The sequence below is a fragment of the Brachionichthys hirsutus genome, chromosome 3, assembly GCF_040956055.1.
Source record: "Brachionichthys hirsutus isolate HB-005 chromosome 3, CSIRO-AGI_Bhir_v1, whole genome shotgun sequence".
Classification (NCBI taxonomy): Eukaryota; Metazoa; Chordata; class Actinopteri; order Lophiiformes; family Brachionichthyidae; genus Brachionichthys; species Brachionichthys hirsutus.
Genome location: NC_090899.1, coordinates 3966639 through 3983894, shown reverse-complemented (window position 1 = coordinate 3983894; position 17256 = coordinate 3966639). Strand labels below are relative to the sequence as shown.

General features: G+C 44.1%; 1 protein-coding gene across 1 annotated transcript; it reads left to right on the top strand.

Moving 5' to 3' along the window:
* The first annotated feature begins 257 nt into the window (after positions 1–257).
* On the top strand, positions 258–7054 carry erfl1 (Ets2 repressor factor like 1). Its single transcript, XM_068760540.1, has 5 exons — positions 258–318; positions 930–1164; positions 2820–2997; positions 4537–4666; positions 6249–7054. The coding sequence occupies exons 1-5, from the start codon at positions 258–260 to the stop codon at positions 7052–7054; spliced, it is 1410 nt and encodes a 469-aa protein (XP_068616641.1).
* Positions 7055–17256: the final 10202 nt, after the last annotated feature.

Here is a 17256-nt window from a genome sequence, read left to right as displayed (position 1 = left end):
CTGATCTCCTCCGAAGATATATGAAACACAACCTTGCCATATTTCACATCGACTTATGGTGTGTTTTTTTGGACTAATGTTGTACCCTTATGCAATACCTCCAATTTCAACAAAGTTTACAACCCTAACTCCCTGAACGAACTCGGGCTTTATTCGATATGAAATGTCTTCTGGTTCCGGTTTATGGGCAGAAGTCAAGTGACTGAATCTTTTCCTTCTGCTCCATTTCTCCGTTTTGTTTCAGGTGTTGCGGAGGCATGGACTGTAACTGCGTCGGTGATCTGCTGCTCCCCCCGGTGCCCGCTCTCTGGACGCCAGGTCAGTCCCTCCGCCATGCTTGTGTGTGGGACATTATAGTTTCTTTGTTGCATTGGCTTTGCCCTAAACTAATGAATATTGTAAAAATCTCCAGAACCAAATGCATCTTTAAATTTAAAATTGACTTCAGCCAAAAATGATCCAGTGTAGTTATAATAAAACAGAACCATCATTATGAAAATCAGTGATTTGTGTTAAAAAGTATCTAAAATTAAACGTATGCACACACACACACACTGGGAAACAAATACAGTCTGTGGTAGTAATAGGTTGCATGCTGCTTTTATGAGATCAGGTCGTGCTGGACTCATTTCAGGATGAGTCAAAGCTTAACTTTACCTCTGATGTGCATACAGTCGGCTTTAGAATTCATGCCCGAGCAGCATCAATCAGACCTCTCCCAGTGAGCTCTCATCATCCCACTGACCAATCTGTTGAGGCCACAGGGCATTAGCACAGACTAACATTGCTCAAGGCACATGCTGTGATATTAAACACATCATCCCTCACCTCCATTACTCATCAGTCATTTTCGACAGCGATCCCTCTTGGCAAGTATAGCGGGACAAATGAAAAGGCCTAACCTTCATCCTCCTGTCTTTCCCACCCAGGGTTTGCCTTCCCGGACTGGGCCTACAAGCCGGAGTCGAGCCCCGGGTCCAGACAGATCCAGCTGTGGCACTTCATCCTGGAGTTGTTGCAAAAGGAGGAGTATCAGGGGGTGATCGCCTGGCAGGGGGACTACGGAGAGTTTGTCATCAAGGATCCAGATGAGGTGGCTCGGCTGTGGGGGGCCAGGAAATGCAAGCCTCACATGAACTATGACAAGCTGAGCCGGGCGCTGAGGTGCGTGTTTGCACATGATGTGCTGAATGTCAAGCGCTGGTGATATTGGGTAAATCAAGACGTTTATTGCGCTGAGGTTTACGTAAATGGTTTATCCCTGTTTGACTGTCTCTCTTTTTCATGTTGGTTTAATGGAAAGATAACGATGAGGCTTTTCCTGTGGAACGTCAATACCCTCAATTTCTCCTTATCTGTGGACAAGCAAATGGAAAGTTCACCATTGAGCTGCCGAATAAAGAAATTCAAAGGGGATTTCAAAATTAAGCCCGAGTGTGAAATTTCTTTTTTAGAGTGGAGGACAGCGAGAGTAGTTGGAGCCAAACTCACTGGAGGTGATTAAAAGCAATACTCCATACCTTCAGTAGTTTACAACCCCCCCCCAAAAAATGCACACAATTTTCTTATGCAAATACACACTACCCTGTCTTGTTCAACCCCCTCCCACCCCCACACTGCTCTCCTTTGGCCTCTTGTTAATGCGGGCTGTCGTCAGAGTCTAATTGTTATGAATTGGCTGGGGCCACAATTAGCCTTCTTAATTAGCCTCACTTAATTGCTCAATTAAGGGCCACGGCACACAATTGCCATGCAAAGCAAAAAGAGCCTGCACATCATTGCACCGGGCGCAGCCACTGTGCATACACGCTGATACGTACATGGTCGCTGTGTTAGTGGATATAGTGCGTCTGCATAATGAGGCGTTTCTCCCCAGAATGAAATGCTGAGCTCGTGCAATGCATTCTGCATCCAGTGCGATCAGTTTAAAACAAAGAAATCCCAGAGACTCTAAGATTTTAATGTCGTGATGATGCACCCGCAGGTTTTTTTCTCACGTTCATACCCCCCCCCCCCACACACACACACACACACTTGAGCGCAGCTCCTTCACCTTAGCCAGATGGCTCCTTGTTATTCCTTTACTGCTGATCAACCTGGCATCCTGGCAGGCTGTACATTGTGACACCTCTGTGGGTGGCACAGGAAACTGGCATGACAGCGGCTCTACATGCCCGGTGGAGAAACAACTGAGGTCGTTACCATGGAGACGACTCTCGTCCCAACTCTTTGTAAATGTGCTTCGCCGTGGGACGCATGCAGCCTCTTGATTTCATTTGCATTTGTTCATCACCCGGGCTGAACGCCAGGTTCCAATGTGCAAAGTGTTTGTGATGATTCAAATTATATATCCATCCTATATTTATGGTTCTTCAAAATCAGACATACTGTAGTAGAAATGTGTCATTTTCAGATGCTATCTTTACATAACCTAATACCTTTTTTCCTTTCTTTTAATGATAATTAATTTTAGTTACCTGCATGTTCCGGGCCTCTGAGCCTCAGAGGCATTCGACTTTTTGTCTGATCACAGCTGAATAAAATTTCCCTTTAAAGACCCACATTGCATTGAATCAAAGCAGTCAGACATGAATTGATTTGAGGAAGGAGGAGATAAATAAAAACAATGGGAAATCAGCATAGCTCTCCGCCTGCAGCGCTCAAGCTGTTTACCTATTCTTTTCTGCTTGGAGTGAAACACAAATCCTAGATGCAAGCGTTGTATTAATCCTTCCCTCTGCTCTTCCTGTTCCTTTTTTCTTCATCTTTTATCCTCCCGCCCCATCCCTCTTTCAATATCCTCGCATCCTCCTCTGCAGGTATTACTACAACAAACGCATTTTGCACAAAACCAAAGGGAAGCGTTTCACCTACAAGTTCAACTTCAGTAAGGTCGTGCTGGTTAACTACCCCATCCTAGACATGGCCAACTCCCCCTTCTTCTTGGCACAAAACCACTTCAACGGGGGCTCCACGGCACCCGACTGCAGCCCAGAGGTACGAAAGGAAGAGTGGGACGGACAGGATAGATATTATGAGATGAAAGTGTTAAAGTGTCAAATATATGTCAACAAAAAGTCTCAATCTGATAACATTTTAATTTCAATTAGAACCATATTCAATTTAACCCCTTGATTCAACGGTCTATGAAGCCATAATATTCATCGATTATAAAACAGAGAAAACCAGACAGACGAATGAGGAACAGCAGGACACGGTGCTCCCGCTCCTTAATCTTTAATTAATAGTGATTTAATTCAGGCAACTGAAATCCATTCCACTCTCGTGAATTTGCTGTTGCCCCTGCTGTGCATTCGCTTTTTTATTTTTTTTATTTTTACAAGAGAAGGGGTGGTATTCATTGTGTGTATCTTTTATTTGCTTTTTACTAACTAAATACTTATTTTCCCTGAGATAGTATAAACATTTCAAAGATGATTTGCACGCACCGAGCAAGAGGGAAGCAATGAGCAAAAAGAGTCAGAATGTAGAGCTGAAATAATGCCCTTAGTTTACTAAACAAAAAAATATTTTAGTATATATTTAAATATTTTAGTTCCCTCGATATGGATAACATCTATTTTATAAGTTGGACACGTGCCTGTGTGCCGTTAATGTCAGGAATGTTCCGAGGACGTCCTAGAAAGTGTGACTAACTTGAAAGTACAGTAGCAAAGAATCATCCATCATTTGTCGGTGCCATCACTAAGCTGGGATAAGCAGACGAACACTCTGAAGGAGAAGGCGGAGGGGCACGGTCTTAACTTGTCCTTAAAACAAAAGGAGACGTTATCCCCGCTGTCTCTCATCCCCGTCTCCTATGGCGTATCCATCTGTCATCGATTGAAAATGAAAGAAATAGAAAGCAAAGGGGTCGCGTCAGATCAGATCAATGGCGGGTCATTAATGCGGTTTGTTAAGCAACGCAGATCTCGCAGCTTGGGAGTACAGTCTCGCCTTTCAAAGTTGGGGCTGCGTTGTGACAGATACTATTGATCCAAAGTCCTGTAGGCGAACAGAAATCCCCCCTTTGTCCCCTTCATTCCTGAGATTCGACTGTTTGCCTCGCCTTCTCCTTCTCCTCCTCCTCCTCCATGTGCTTAACACAGGAAAAAATGCATACAGAAACACACACCCGGTTACCCTGCATCCTGAATGGATGTCATACTCTCAGATCTCGGCCCTGTTCGTCCTGTGCCACCCCGTAGAAACAACTGGCCCACGATCCCTCTCTCCCTCCTCATTTATCCTTTGTGCCCACAGTCCTAATTGTTGTTCTCCAGTGGACTCTGTGCTCTTCCTCCCTTTGAGTCTCTGAGTGTCTACGTCCTTCTGCTTCCCTTTCTACCCTGAGTCCCTTGACACCTTTTTTTTTTATCCTGACCTTGCTACGACTCTGTCACTTTTTGCATCATACTCCTCGGGTTGCTTCCGTCAACATATAAATTTACCCCGCAACAGATTTGTAGCCATGCATGTGTGTTCAGTTTCAGAAGTACAAAAGCTAATTTTGCTTTCCCTGTCTTTGTCACTCAGGCCATACAGTCCCTGTTTCCTCGTTTGCCAGACTCCGGCAGGGGAGCGTCCCTGTTTGATCGAGGGGCTACGGCACCAGGGCCTGAAGGAGACAAGCTGAGGCTGGACACATTCCCCTTCCTCAGTTCAGGTGAGCAAACACCGGGGAGAAAGATAGGAATCTTCCTGTATCCCAGAGACAAAGTGTTCGCCATGAGTAAAAACTACTTATATAGACGGCGTGTGAGGTGCATGGGCGGCGAATACACAGAAGACAAAGCTAAAGAAGGTGGAAGGAAAAGCTGCGAGAGGAATGAGGATATGGGGAGGCACGAACATTTATTGTTAAAGGAAATAAGAGAGATGGTTGTCCCATCGCAGCCTGCAGTGCGGCTGTGCTTCAGGTGAGAGGCCAGGTTAGCTGCTAAATTATGCATATCAGCTGTAGTGAGAAACAAGACGAAGGTTGGACAAATCCTCCAGCTTTTCATTCTGACTTCTTTGATTTGATATTTTAATTATATATTAGACTTTTGCCGGTTTGCTTGACGATAAACAGGCACCTGTCTTTGTTTGCGCAATCTATACATGCATGAGAATGTGTACAAATGGGAAGAGCTGGAGAGGTAGTGTGTAAGTACATCGACCCCCACCCTTCCACCCTCCCCACGCTGTTTGTCCTCAGGTCCTACCCCCCCCCCCCCCTTTCTCTCCCATGTGTCCCCACTGTCCTAATCCCTTCCCAGGCAGGAAGGCCCTAATTGAGGGTGCAGGCTTCAGTTTGTGGCCTGTGGGCGCCCATTACTGTGTTTTCATAAGCAAGTGAGGCCTGCCTGACTGATTCAATATTCATGTGTCTGCCAGCTACTCCTGGCCCAGCACGCAGAGACTTCACCACTGTCAAATTAGCCCTGCATAGTAAATAACAGAGTGAACGAGAGAGAGAGAGGGCGAGCGAGAGGAAAGAAGACTGGGAGAGGAGGCAGAGAGAGAATGTTTGAGTTGGTTGTCAGCTGGAAGGAAGTGCAGTAGGTGGAGAGGCAATGCTTTTGTTTGTTCATTAAAATTGAATTCCAGCGTCACCTCAAATTTACCCCCCTTCCTCTGCTCTCATGTGATTCTTGAAAGGAACCGAATTCAAATACGGTGCAAAATAGAATTTACAACATCTTACGTTTTTTTTTTTTTTGCTTAATCTAAAATGATGCTGTGACATGTGAAAACATCGACGGCGGGAACAAGAGGTTGTTGCAAGTTGCCTCTCTGTCAGTCACTTAACCTCTGGATGTGCACACGCTCGCGTGCCGATGCATTCTTTAGTAGCCCAGTGCAACTCGGGGAATGTCACCGCTTCGATGATGAGCATCTCAACCAGAGGCAGCGTGTCTCCAAATATTTCCTTTTCGACATGCAGGAATAATAAATCATCTGGAGGATATAATCCCTTTTTCATTAGCAGTTGCATTTTTACATTATTTATTTCCCTGCAATGTAAAATCTTTGTGTTCCATGTGAAATAGTTGCACTGTACAGTACTGGCATGCATAAATGAACCATCAGATTTGTTTTTTTCGGTTTAAGGCAGCCGGACCAGAATTAACGCCTGTGGCTCCGGATTAGAATTGCTAATATTCTCTAAAATAATTAGTGAACATTCTTGGATGTTGTATGTCAAGAATCCTTTGGTTCCTTCTGAGAGTTAACCATCATCCCTGGATTCTTTTCTATCCTAGGTGCCCCGTGCTACTCCAAACCCCCGTCCCTGCTGGGCCCGTACCCGCGCAATCCACCCTTTGACTACCCCTGGGGCTTCAACCCCTACCTCTCAGGGGCCTTCTCTCTCAATAACTGCCCCAAACTACCCCCTGGCTCCCTCTATCCCTCCCAGTTTTACCCCAACCCTTTGCAAAGCAGCCTCTCCCAGCTGCCTCACCCCTTCTCCTCTCTGCTCCCCACAGGGGAGACAGGTGCAGGTGACAGGGCAGCAGTGGGGCAAACCGGTGGGGCAAACGGTACCGCAAGTGGTCAGCCAGTCAGGCTCTGCCTACCGCCGTACCCCGGAACTTTCTCAGTGGGTCGAACGGACATCGGTGTGTCATTGGGGGAAAGGGTGGAGACCAATCCCTCAGCCACTGGGCTGAGTCTGGGGCTGGGGGTGGGGGTGGTCGGCCTGGGAGGTGGGACTGGGACAGGTCAGAAGAGCCCCACAGAGAGGAGAGGGGGGGTCAAGCAGGACCCGGAGTCAGACTCGGACCTGGAGATCACAGATCTGAGTGACTGCAGCTCGGACAATGAAAATGAGCGTGAATTTGGCATCAGGAAAGAATCCAGCTTGGCAAACCGATCACAACTAGTGATGGATGGAAAGAAGGGGAGCATGCTTCCACCTCTCTCCTCTCTCCCCCCACCAGCTTCTCCTCATCCACTGAAGAGCCTGCTGCCCACCAGGTGTCCACCCATGGCTCCATCACTTTCCCCCTCTGTGGCGCTGCATGAAAGACATAGGGAGACAGAGACTCTCAAAATGATTCACAGCTAATACATCGTCTCCTGCAGCCACCATCTTACCAGTCTGAACTCTCTCTCTCTCTCTCTTTTTCTCTCCTTTCTTTTCTCTGAGACACTTTTTTGCTTTGAGCGATCAATTTCTCAATCAATCCCAATAAACACTTTTTCCAGGAAAGACACTTATGTGCTTTACACCCTAAAAGTACTGTTCCCCTGTTTGCTGTGGAGTGTGGGGCGTACAGTTTTTTAGGGTATCGGCTGTTTCACCGTCTTATCCTGTCAGTTCTGATCTTTCAAACCAAATAATTACTCCATGCTTCCTAGACTTGTTTTACGTATTTCCAGCAGTCGATACTAACAGAACAGAACAACAAATATTGTTCAGATCGATCTAATTTGACAGATTTGTCCTGTTATTCGTCAGGTTTGGACCATGAATTATCACACTGACTTTTGAGGCATGGTAAAATACTGCTACCTAGTGGATTGTTCCCTCAACATCTTCTTCAACGAAATCACGTCCTCTCGTAATCTTGTGTAAAATTGTTTCCCCTCCAGTTTCTGATTACTTTGATATTTAATATTGTTTCTTGCGGGTTAATTTAAATGTCTTAAAATCCATCATTTTAATAGTGTTAAGTGTGGTAAGTGTGTGAGTATTTATTTTGTGTTGTGGTTCAAGTATTTCCCCGCACATTTTCAAAAAGGAAAGAAAAAGAGAGTGGAGGGAGCTGGACCAATCTAGAAATTTGTATGAAATATTTCTGTGTATATATTTTATTATGGTGTACATTTAATTATTATTCACTATGATAAGATTTAGCTGTATTGTGGTGATTTAATTCAGTATGTAAACCTGTTGGAAAAATTATAAGCTTAGGTGTATAAAAGTTTAAATTATTAATGGCAAAAGATCTGCACTCTGAAGATGTTTTTCTATGATGAGGACAGAGTTCACACTGGGAATTATCTCAGACTGTCTAATTGTGCCCTTTGGTCATTTTTTTGCCAGATGCCCAAATATACAAACCCTTTGGGTTCAAATATATGCTGGTAGACTTATTTTTGTAGTTAGCATTCACCCGATGTAACCGTACTGTAATTAGTCTAATGTGAATAATACTGGTCTTTTTTATTTTCTTCCATAAATCCTGCCTCTAAAAGCTGTTTTGATTATTTTTTACAATTTGGACTTTTAGTCCATGCCAGCAGCAGGGCAATTGGATTTGCTTGAGCATATTTAACATTGAGAAGAAAAATATTATATCCCTGGTTTATCTCTGCTCTACCAGATCTAATGGCACATTTCAGCAGTTTCTCTGCACAGAGTGTTTAAACCTGAACCATATTGTACAGCTTCATAGCCTTTATAACCCATGATTTGTCAGCAGTGGCGGTACAGGTATACGATTAATCGTGACAGCTCTATTGTAAAGTTGTGTTTTTTTGGAGTTGCTAGAGGAACGCTGTAAATACTGTTTCCTTTGTCTGCGTGTGTGCGTGTGTGTGTGTGTGTGTGCGTGCACATCCGAAAATGGCAAAGAAGTGATTTTACCTGACATTTTTCTTTGTTTTTCCCGTAAAGAGGAAAAATGGAAAGTGCAAAAAAGAAGAAAAAAGATTCATATCTTCAAAAGCAATAAACATTATTCTGGATAGTGAACTGTTGTTCATTGTGAATTTGTTAAATGGGTCAGTTGTGTGATGGTGAGCGATGATAAATTAGAACTACTGTTATTGCAGAGTGCTGGAAATTAACTGCAGATTTCAGTAGATCAAGTGGCACACGGCAAACAAGAAAGGGACTGCGTCATACCACAAGATGGCGCAAGGGAGTTATACAGTAATTTAAAGAGTTTGACATGGCCTTGATTTAAACGCTCCTTAATTTTTCATTAGACTTCATTTATTTTCCTGAAATATGTACCATCTGTTCTGACTGCACATGCGCTCTTATAATTTAATTCAGGGTAGATATAGGCCACATATTATACATGAGACAGATTATTGCTCTTTTAGGACCAATTAATTAAAGAAGAAAACAACCACCCCGTTTAATCCAAAGGGCTAAAAATGTATACAGATGATAAAAGCGGAAGTGCTATGCAATAAGAGATTAGTAATGTTTAAAATGAGATATCAATACTATATATCAATTAATAAAACTTTGGGAGCGCTAGCACAAGTTTTCTGTAGGTTACAAACTTTAAACTGAACTTGGTACTTTGACGTAAATACCTAAAATATTGTAAATACGACTCGTTTTAGAGACAAACAAACTAAACCCGTAAACGCGAGGGGACAGGTTTAAGTGTAACACAGTCCGGAAACAAGCAGTTTAAACTACTACATTATAAAATGTCAGCTGTAAAAAACACACAAGTAAATATTTACATAACAGCCATTAAAGTTTTATGTGGCAACCTTTGCTCGGTCGAATCTTAAGGTCAAATCTTATTTTTTTAATCTCATCGACCGTGCGGTCTTTTTTTTTGTGTACTTCCGCGTACAATGTTTTTTTTCCTACTGACACAGGACAACTTTCGAACAGGAAACATTTCGGACGCGTCGACTGTCGTTCGCTCGGTATTTACGGGTGAGTAATTTATCTGCACACTATGTCCGGTGATTTGCGAAGATTATTAGGAGCGTTTTGATGGCTGCGTGTGGTGATTGTAATCGGATACTTATTTTACCGATAGAAATGGTAGCCCGAGCTTGCGGACGGTCGGTCTGGTCCACGTACAGGAGTCCTGTACTCTTCTCTTCTGATTGCTCCTCAAACCTTGTTTTATCTGAATGGAAAAATAGTTAATTTCACTTGAAACGTTCTATTTTTTTAGGAACCCCTAAAGAGTTTGGTTAGAACATTTCAGCACCAGAAAGTGTTGCTGTTTTAACAACTTCAGGGAAGTTAGGAAAGTTCGGCCGTGTGTATTTTCTGCTAAAACCCATCTATGATTTTTTTACGATTGGATTCGTTTTCTTTTTTTTTAGGTCTGATCCCAAAGTACAAATCACTTTAATATTCTCACCGGGAGTTATGCTGTGTCATTTGTAGTTTTATAGCGAGCGACCTTGTGAAATGTTCATGCTTTCTGATCGTCTTTGCAAGACTATCCTGAAAATGTGTCCTAGTACTAGTGTGGTTATTTCAGCTATGGAGTATGAACATATTCATATCCCCCCCCCCATCTCTCCTCTCCTCTCTATACTATTCATCCATCCAATCAGCCCATATGGAATGGGGGGGGGGGGGGGGGGTTCAGTGCAGACAGTGTCCACTGATTAGTGTCTGCATATAATTGATTATCCATGATGTTTTTGCCTGGTGAAACAGAGGACATTGCCTGTGCGGAACTGGAGTGGGGTTTCTTGCACTCACAGGAAATTGCGATTGGTGCACGTTTGCAGTAGCAGCATGATCTAACTGGTCGCCAACATTTAACTTAAAAAATGACACGCCACTTCATTTTTGGTTGGCAGTATTTTGTTCATTTTTTTTATTAAGTCTTTAATTCCCCCTCCAAAATAAATACTATTTTAGTTTTAATTCACACCTGTGTGTGACTTGAATCCTCTAATATTTTAAGTTTGAAAGCAGGAGCTCCATCAAAGTAAAGGTATTGCTTCGCTACATCATAATAACAATTACATTTGCTGATTACGTGGTGCTGCTGCTGTGTGTGTGTGTGTGTGTGTGTGTGTGTGTGTGTGTGTGTCGAGGAAGGTGCAGCCGGCAGTTTCAGAAACTGCAGCGTTTTCCCCAGCCGCCCTTTGCACCCCAGAGGCCCCATGTGAAACAGGCTCTGCCACTTCCTGTTGCACTCTGCTTGACTAGAGGAGCGCTGCACTTGACATCTCTCCCTCCCTCCGTCTAGCGTTTTTGCAAGTGCGGGCTTGCCCTGGAGCCCAAAGGCTACCTCCTCTTCCTCTTGAAAGGAATTTGGACTATAATCTGGGGTTGCTGTGCCTCTCTTTCCTTTCCTATCTCTCGCTCTCCATTGTCGTAGGCCTCACCTTACGTGCGATGTCTCTCAGATGGTAGGAAGATGAAGTCAAACAAGGGCTTCGGCGCGGCGCAACAGTTATCGTTAGCTTATATTAGCGATGCTCAGCAAATGGAATGACAGATGATGGTACCCACAGTGAGAAACAGCCAGGAGGCGTCCCGAGGGCCTGAAGCTGGGATGCGGGAACGCTAATAATTTACTGTAGTCTGTCTTGGACTTCAAAGGAAACGCCAGGTATTATTCTCTGGATGTAGTTAGACTGACAGGTTATGAGAGAAAGAGCAGACCGGCTCTTCTTCTCCCCGCGATTCCTCCTGAATGAGCCCAGCAGGTGAGTTGGGTTGAAGTTACACAAAGTTTCTTCGCCTGTAACAACAGCTAATCTCAACTCTGAGAACGTTGACGCACTGCTAGGTGTCGCCGTGTTTCTGCAGTTCTAACAAGTCTTGCACGGATCACTTGCTTAACAGCAAATTCCTGATCCCCACCCACTGACATGCGTTCACAAACTGATGGCCGAGGCGGCAATGCAAGGTTGCAGCCCGTTGAGGTGATGCAACCCTGTCTGGCGGATTGCTTCACCGTACGTCAATCCATTCAGACGTAGACTCGCGCGCGGATGGAACAGTCCCCCGGAAGTTTTTTTTATTATTATCAATAAATAGGTCCTTAATTTAATATCTAGAGAATAGCCTGACAAATTTGGGCTGCTGACAATTCGCTTTCAGAGTCTAAATCTAAATGTGAATAAATGTCTCCTCTTCTTTGTTAACTTGTGCAACTAAACAAATTAGACTTATAGTTTAGGATTATGATGAACCAGACAGACGTGAATCCGTCCTTTTATCGCGGAAATGAAGCTCAGATTGTTCCTGACAGTGTCGGTCGTTGTTCTTTCTATGACTGACCTATATTTTCACAGTTGGTGTAACGTTCTATCATCATGCTCGTGTTCTTTCCCTTTGCTTGAGCTGACGGTGGATTTAACAAACACAAAACGTTGATCAAACTCGTCAAGCCACTTTTCGCGACTCATATGTTATCAGCTGAGCTCATTGATTTGTGGCTGACGTAGCTCAGCGTATTCACCTGGCCGTCGCCATCATGTCTCTGCTGTCGGGCTGAACAACCCCCCCCCCCCCCAGCCCGTAGAATCCACGGCCACTTGTGAGAGACGTGATACCAGTGCGTGCAGCTTTACGTACATGCCCTTGCGTGAAATAACAAGGGGGACTTTGTGAGTGGGGCTGCAGCAACTTGTTCCTCACCCTCTGGAAAAAAAAAATGGAAGGTTGAAAATGGAAAGAATTACATCCGTCTTGTGTGAATCAGAGAAACGGCTGGAAAGCAAGGGAGGCAGAACAGAATGAGCTCTTTCATTTGAGGGTTCGGGTGGAAAAAGCGAGCGTAGACTCCGTGGATGATGTTTACTCTTGACGAGTGAATGATTGGCGGGGGGGGGGTCTTGTCAGGCTGAAAGGTCCTCCAGTCTGTCTGAGCGTGTGCAGACAATGTGCTGACTGTACGGACTCACTAGGGCCTTTTGAAAACTAAAGGAATCTTGGGATGGACACTATTGATAATGTCTCTTATTATGCAATGAGTCATTCTTGTTATTCTGAATGATGCCAAGAGGTGTTTTCTCTTACGATTAAAATAAAAATAATGATTAACCTTGAGAGAAAGGGGAAATCCCAGAAAGAGCTATGAAGGAAGGAGCCTCTTCCTGGATGAATACACCAGAACCAGAACCGGCTTTATTTACTGGGTTTGTACACACAAACAAGGAATTTCACTGATTTGGCTCATAAAGAACAAGATGTTAGGAATTGTAAGTAAAAAAAAATGTTTTTTTGAATACAACTAAAATGATCAAGAGAGAGCAAGTGCATTAAAACTGCAGTGTAATGAGGTAGTTAATGTTCTGGTAGTATAAATAGAAAAGGGCAAAAATGCATTGGAGTTATTGCACAGTTTTAAAGCTACAGTACGTGATAATTCAGGACGAGGAAAGAAGCTGTCCCTGAGTCGGGGGGGGGGGGGGTTAGTGGAATGAGTTCGGTCATGCCGACCACAGGGGAGGAGTTTGAAGAGATCGTGACCACGATGTGTGAAGTCTGCAGATATGTGTGCTGCCCGATTCCTGACACTGCATGTTAGAGGAGCATGGTGTGTGTGTGTGTGTGTGTGTGTGTGTGTGTGTTTGTGCATGTGCATGTGCATGTGCATGTGCACAGGGGGTTCTACACTCCACGGTCATATCTATAGTCTTGAGTAGGTGCAGCTCCTGCTGGTTCATTTGCAGCCCTAAAAATCACCTAATCCTGTTGGTAGTCGAGTTGCATGCTGTGCAATGTAGGCAGCCCTTTTTGACAAAAACAAATGATAGAATAAAAAGACAGTTGATCTTTTTCTGGGTTTTTTTTCTTTGTCTGCATGCATGTATGCTGTAGTCGTAAATTGGCAAAACACTAAACTTTCATATTCTGCCTGTATAATCTTTTATGACCTCAACGATAAAGATTGAATGACTCCTTGATGCCATGTTAATAGTCTGGGGGGAGAGCTAATAGGCTGGGGAGGGGAGCAAAGAGAGAAGAATGTTGCGTATCTGGATTGCACACTGTTGGCACGAGATTAGAATCAGGAAACAAGGTGACCTCAGAAGTGAGTCCAGATTTTTGGCCTCTTTGATACTGGGCCAATGAAATTCCTCTCTGAAATACTGCAGTTGTTTGGTGTCGTGTCACAATCAACACCCTAATGACAGCTGGGGCACAAAATAAATCAAATTCATCCTCACACACAAATGAACACAGTTGGGGTTCACTGTGAGCTGCGAATCCATGCCAGTCGATCGGCTCCAGCCTGTCAGATGTTCCCCTGAAGCCAATGACCTCTATATGGAGGCAGGGAACGAGAGAGAGCGAGGGGGTGGAGAGGTAGGGAGTAGCTTGGTGGGGGGGGTGTTCGACACCGTCCTCAAATCTCTCTGCTGAGGTTGGTGGGGGGGGGGGGATTGTTCAGCATGATAAACCTCTGTTTAATAATATCTGTTCAACTGATATCATATAATGAGAAGGTCAGTAATTCTCCGTGGTGGTTTGCAGTTAAATAAGAAGAACGGGTCATAGTGATAAAAACGTTAAGAGAGGAGACGTGCCAGTGGTGCAAAAAGTCATTATAAAAGGTGGCAACCAACCAAGAGGGATCGCTTTGGATTAAAAGATGAAAACATTGAACAGCGTACACGGGGGGGGGGGGGGGGGGTCCAGTGAAGCAGCGAATAGACCTGCCTGTTTTTTTTCACTGGCTTGTTGGCCATAATCTTATTTTAGCCACTACGTAATGGTCGTTAAATTACATAATTGGCCCTTGTCTGCCAGCCATGAATGCACAGGCTCTCCCAGAGCAGCCGCACAAGGAGCCGTTTTATTTTAGTCTGGAGGTGGAGGAGGAGAAGGAGGGAGGGGAGAAAGGGAAATGAAACGGAGGACCTGGAGAGGTGAAGAAGAAAGGATGGGGTACTGAAGCCGATGATGGAATGATGGAGAAAAGCTTGAGAAAAGCGCGGTGGAGGAGCCTCCTCCTCCTCCTCTTCTACAAACACCCTCTTCTCCTTTGTTTGCTTACAGTCAATGTGGTCACCAGATTTCTGGGATACCTCTAGTTATCAAATAAGATTTAATGCTAACATCAACATTATATTTGAATGCCACCTAACTAAATGTCTCATTCCAGGACGATTGAAAGGCTCACTCCTGCTAACGTCTTATCTCCCGACCATAAATACGATGAAAACTGAACTTTAGTGATGACTCGGTGTGTTCTTTTTTCTTTTCTTTTTTTGCTAACTTGGTGTTTTCAATATTTGGATTTTTTTTTTGCACTCAAGTACGTAAATGCACGTTAAGATTGTCTCACGTATTTTTCACGGTTTAATAGACAGACAGATTGCAGAGCCTGGAGCGTGTTTTCACGACTAACTCGCGATTAACTGTTCCAGCTGCAGCCAGAAGCTTTTGTCAAGGTTGTAGTTTTTACTCGGAGTTTTTTTGGATGCTTTCATGTTTGTTGGACTTTCTGGAGTTTCTCAAAGTTCATTTTCCACAGCCTGTTTTTATGCCTTTCCACTGGTACTTTTTTCATGCTCACTCGCTCGCTCGCTCTCTCTCTCTTCTCCTCAGTAGGCCCCTTGCTCCCCCCCCCCCTCCCCTCTGTTTAGTCTATAGGGTTCATATAGGCTAGTGTTTTCAGCCACAGTCATGTTTGCCACTCCTTGTAAGTCCTACATGTGAAATTGCACCAAACAGGCCTTGACGTCTGCACAAGTAGCAAATTGGTTAAATTAGGTTTGAAACATGAGCTAAAAAAGACATTTGGATTATCCACTGAGATTCAACTATGACCCGCACCTTTTGTACTTATTTACTTACCGGTAATATCTTTTCGCTGCAGTATATCGATCTCAGGGCCTTCATGCCGCCTGGAAAATATCTCTAATATGCTAATGTTAGCATGCTATGCACGTAGACCCAGCGACCTTTGGCCACACCCTCCCATTCACGCCCTTCACTTGGCTTTCTGTTCCTCATTCTGACATCACTTGGTTTTCCTTCGTGCTGTACCGTAACTTTCTGTTCTGGTTCCCGTGTGAACTGGGAACACACCATCACAGCAGGTTACTCTGGCGCAGTTCTGCCCATCTTAATTTTCCCCCACCTTCTCTCACTCCGGCTGTCTTTCTCTCCATCTCTCCATCTGTCTCTCTGCCTTCCTCCACATTCAATTTGACATAAAAGAAAGAGCTCTGATAGCTTCCTGAGGAAATTACACCCACTTCCTGTCTGTGTGCCTCCTCGTTTACCACCTTCCCTGCCCCCATTTTTTTAAAAAACATTTATTTTTATGTTTCTTCATCTTTGGTCATAAACCTCGGGGGGGGGGGAAGCAGCAGCAGCAGTGCTGTTAGGAAACCCCCCCGGTCTCTGTTAATGAGACTGGGGCCTGATGAGACAGCCAGATAAACAGCAGCACAAACACAGCATGCTACAGCTATTAGCTGTCAGGCTATTTTTGGGCACTGACTCCATATCATGCAGACGACAGGACACAATCCATTGTGACCATGTTTAAGTAGAGGACAGACCTTTGCCTATGCAATGGATGTCGTGCTTTGATTGAAGCTGTTTTCTCACCAGCTGGTACGTTAGCTGACTAATTCGTTCCGCGCTCACTATTTTTTCACGTTTTCCGCGTACGATCGACAGCAGAATCACGTCAAACTTGCTTAAGACATTATTTTTGAGGAAAATCTTTTGAATATTTCACTCGGTGTTTAACTCAGTGCTGCTGAGGTGAAAATCAGGGGAAGAAGACGCTTCTCACAGGTCACTGAACGATCGGTCCAATGTGGAGCATTTTTTCATGATGAACTGTTGACCACGTTCTCTTATTTTTTTTTTTACTACCAGAGCAAAATTATTCCCGATTGCTTTTAAAGAGTGACTTAAAACCAATGGAATGAAAAGTTTGCCTGTCCTCACTTGGTTGAATGTTCATATCACCTCTACCTACTTCCTGCATCACTTAAGGGGGGTGTGGTCTCATGCTACCAGTGATGTCAGACTTCAAATGAGCATTATTGCGACAAGAGTGGGGATAAAAGTGATGCATATTACTGCCCATATGGTAAGGTGTGGACTTTGCCACTCATCTAGTGTGTGCAGCAATGTCTCTGTTGTCATGCCTAAAGATCAAATCCAGCGTTGTTTGCTTGTGTTCAGTATGTATGCAGGTCAACATTTGCTTTCTTTGTCTGTATTGTGGACATTCATTTCATTGAATGAAGGAGAAAATGGATAATACAGGAACTGATGTGCAACAGAAGAGTAACGCGCTCATTCAGCGGATCAATAAGCACTGGTTACATTCCCATTACATGTCTCATTTTTCAATACCAATGTGTGTGTGTGTTTTTTTTTTTTTTTTTATCAGATAAAATTTGGCCATCCTGACAGATCACTTTCATAATTACAGGTTTCGCTCTAAAGTGAACCTACGCTTCCTCCTGAATCATTTGCATCACCGACCACAAACTTCGTCACATTTGACCGGCACGGTAATTCAGGGTATTCAAATTACAGCGGGATGCACCGGTAGCGAAGGCAGGCCTGACATTTAGTTCTGGAGGAACGGGCCGAACTTTGTCAGCTGTTCG

Excerpts from the sequence above, each read along its gene's own strand:
- erfl1 (XM_068760540.1), top strand. The coding sequence starts at position 258 with ATGGACTGTAACTGCGTCGGTGATCTGCTGCTCCCCCCGGTGCCCGCT. Across the intron at positions 1,165-2,819 it reads AAGCTGAGCCGGGCGCTGAG|GTATTACTACAACAAACGCA; the intron begins GTGCGTGTTTGC and ends CCTCCTCTGCAG. Across the intron at positions 2,998-4,536 it reads CACCCGACTGCAGCCCAGAG|GCCATACAGTCCCTGTTTCC; the intron begins GTACGAAAGGAA and ends TTTGTCACTCAG.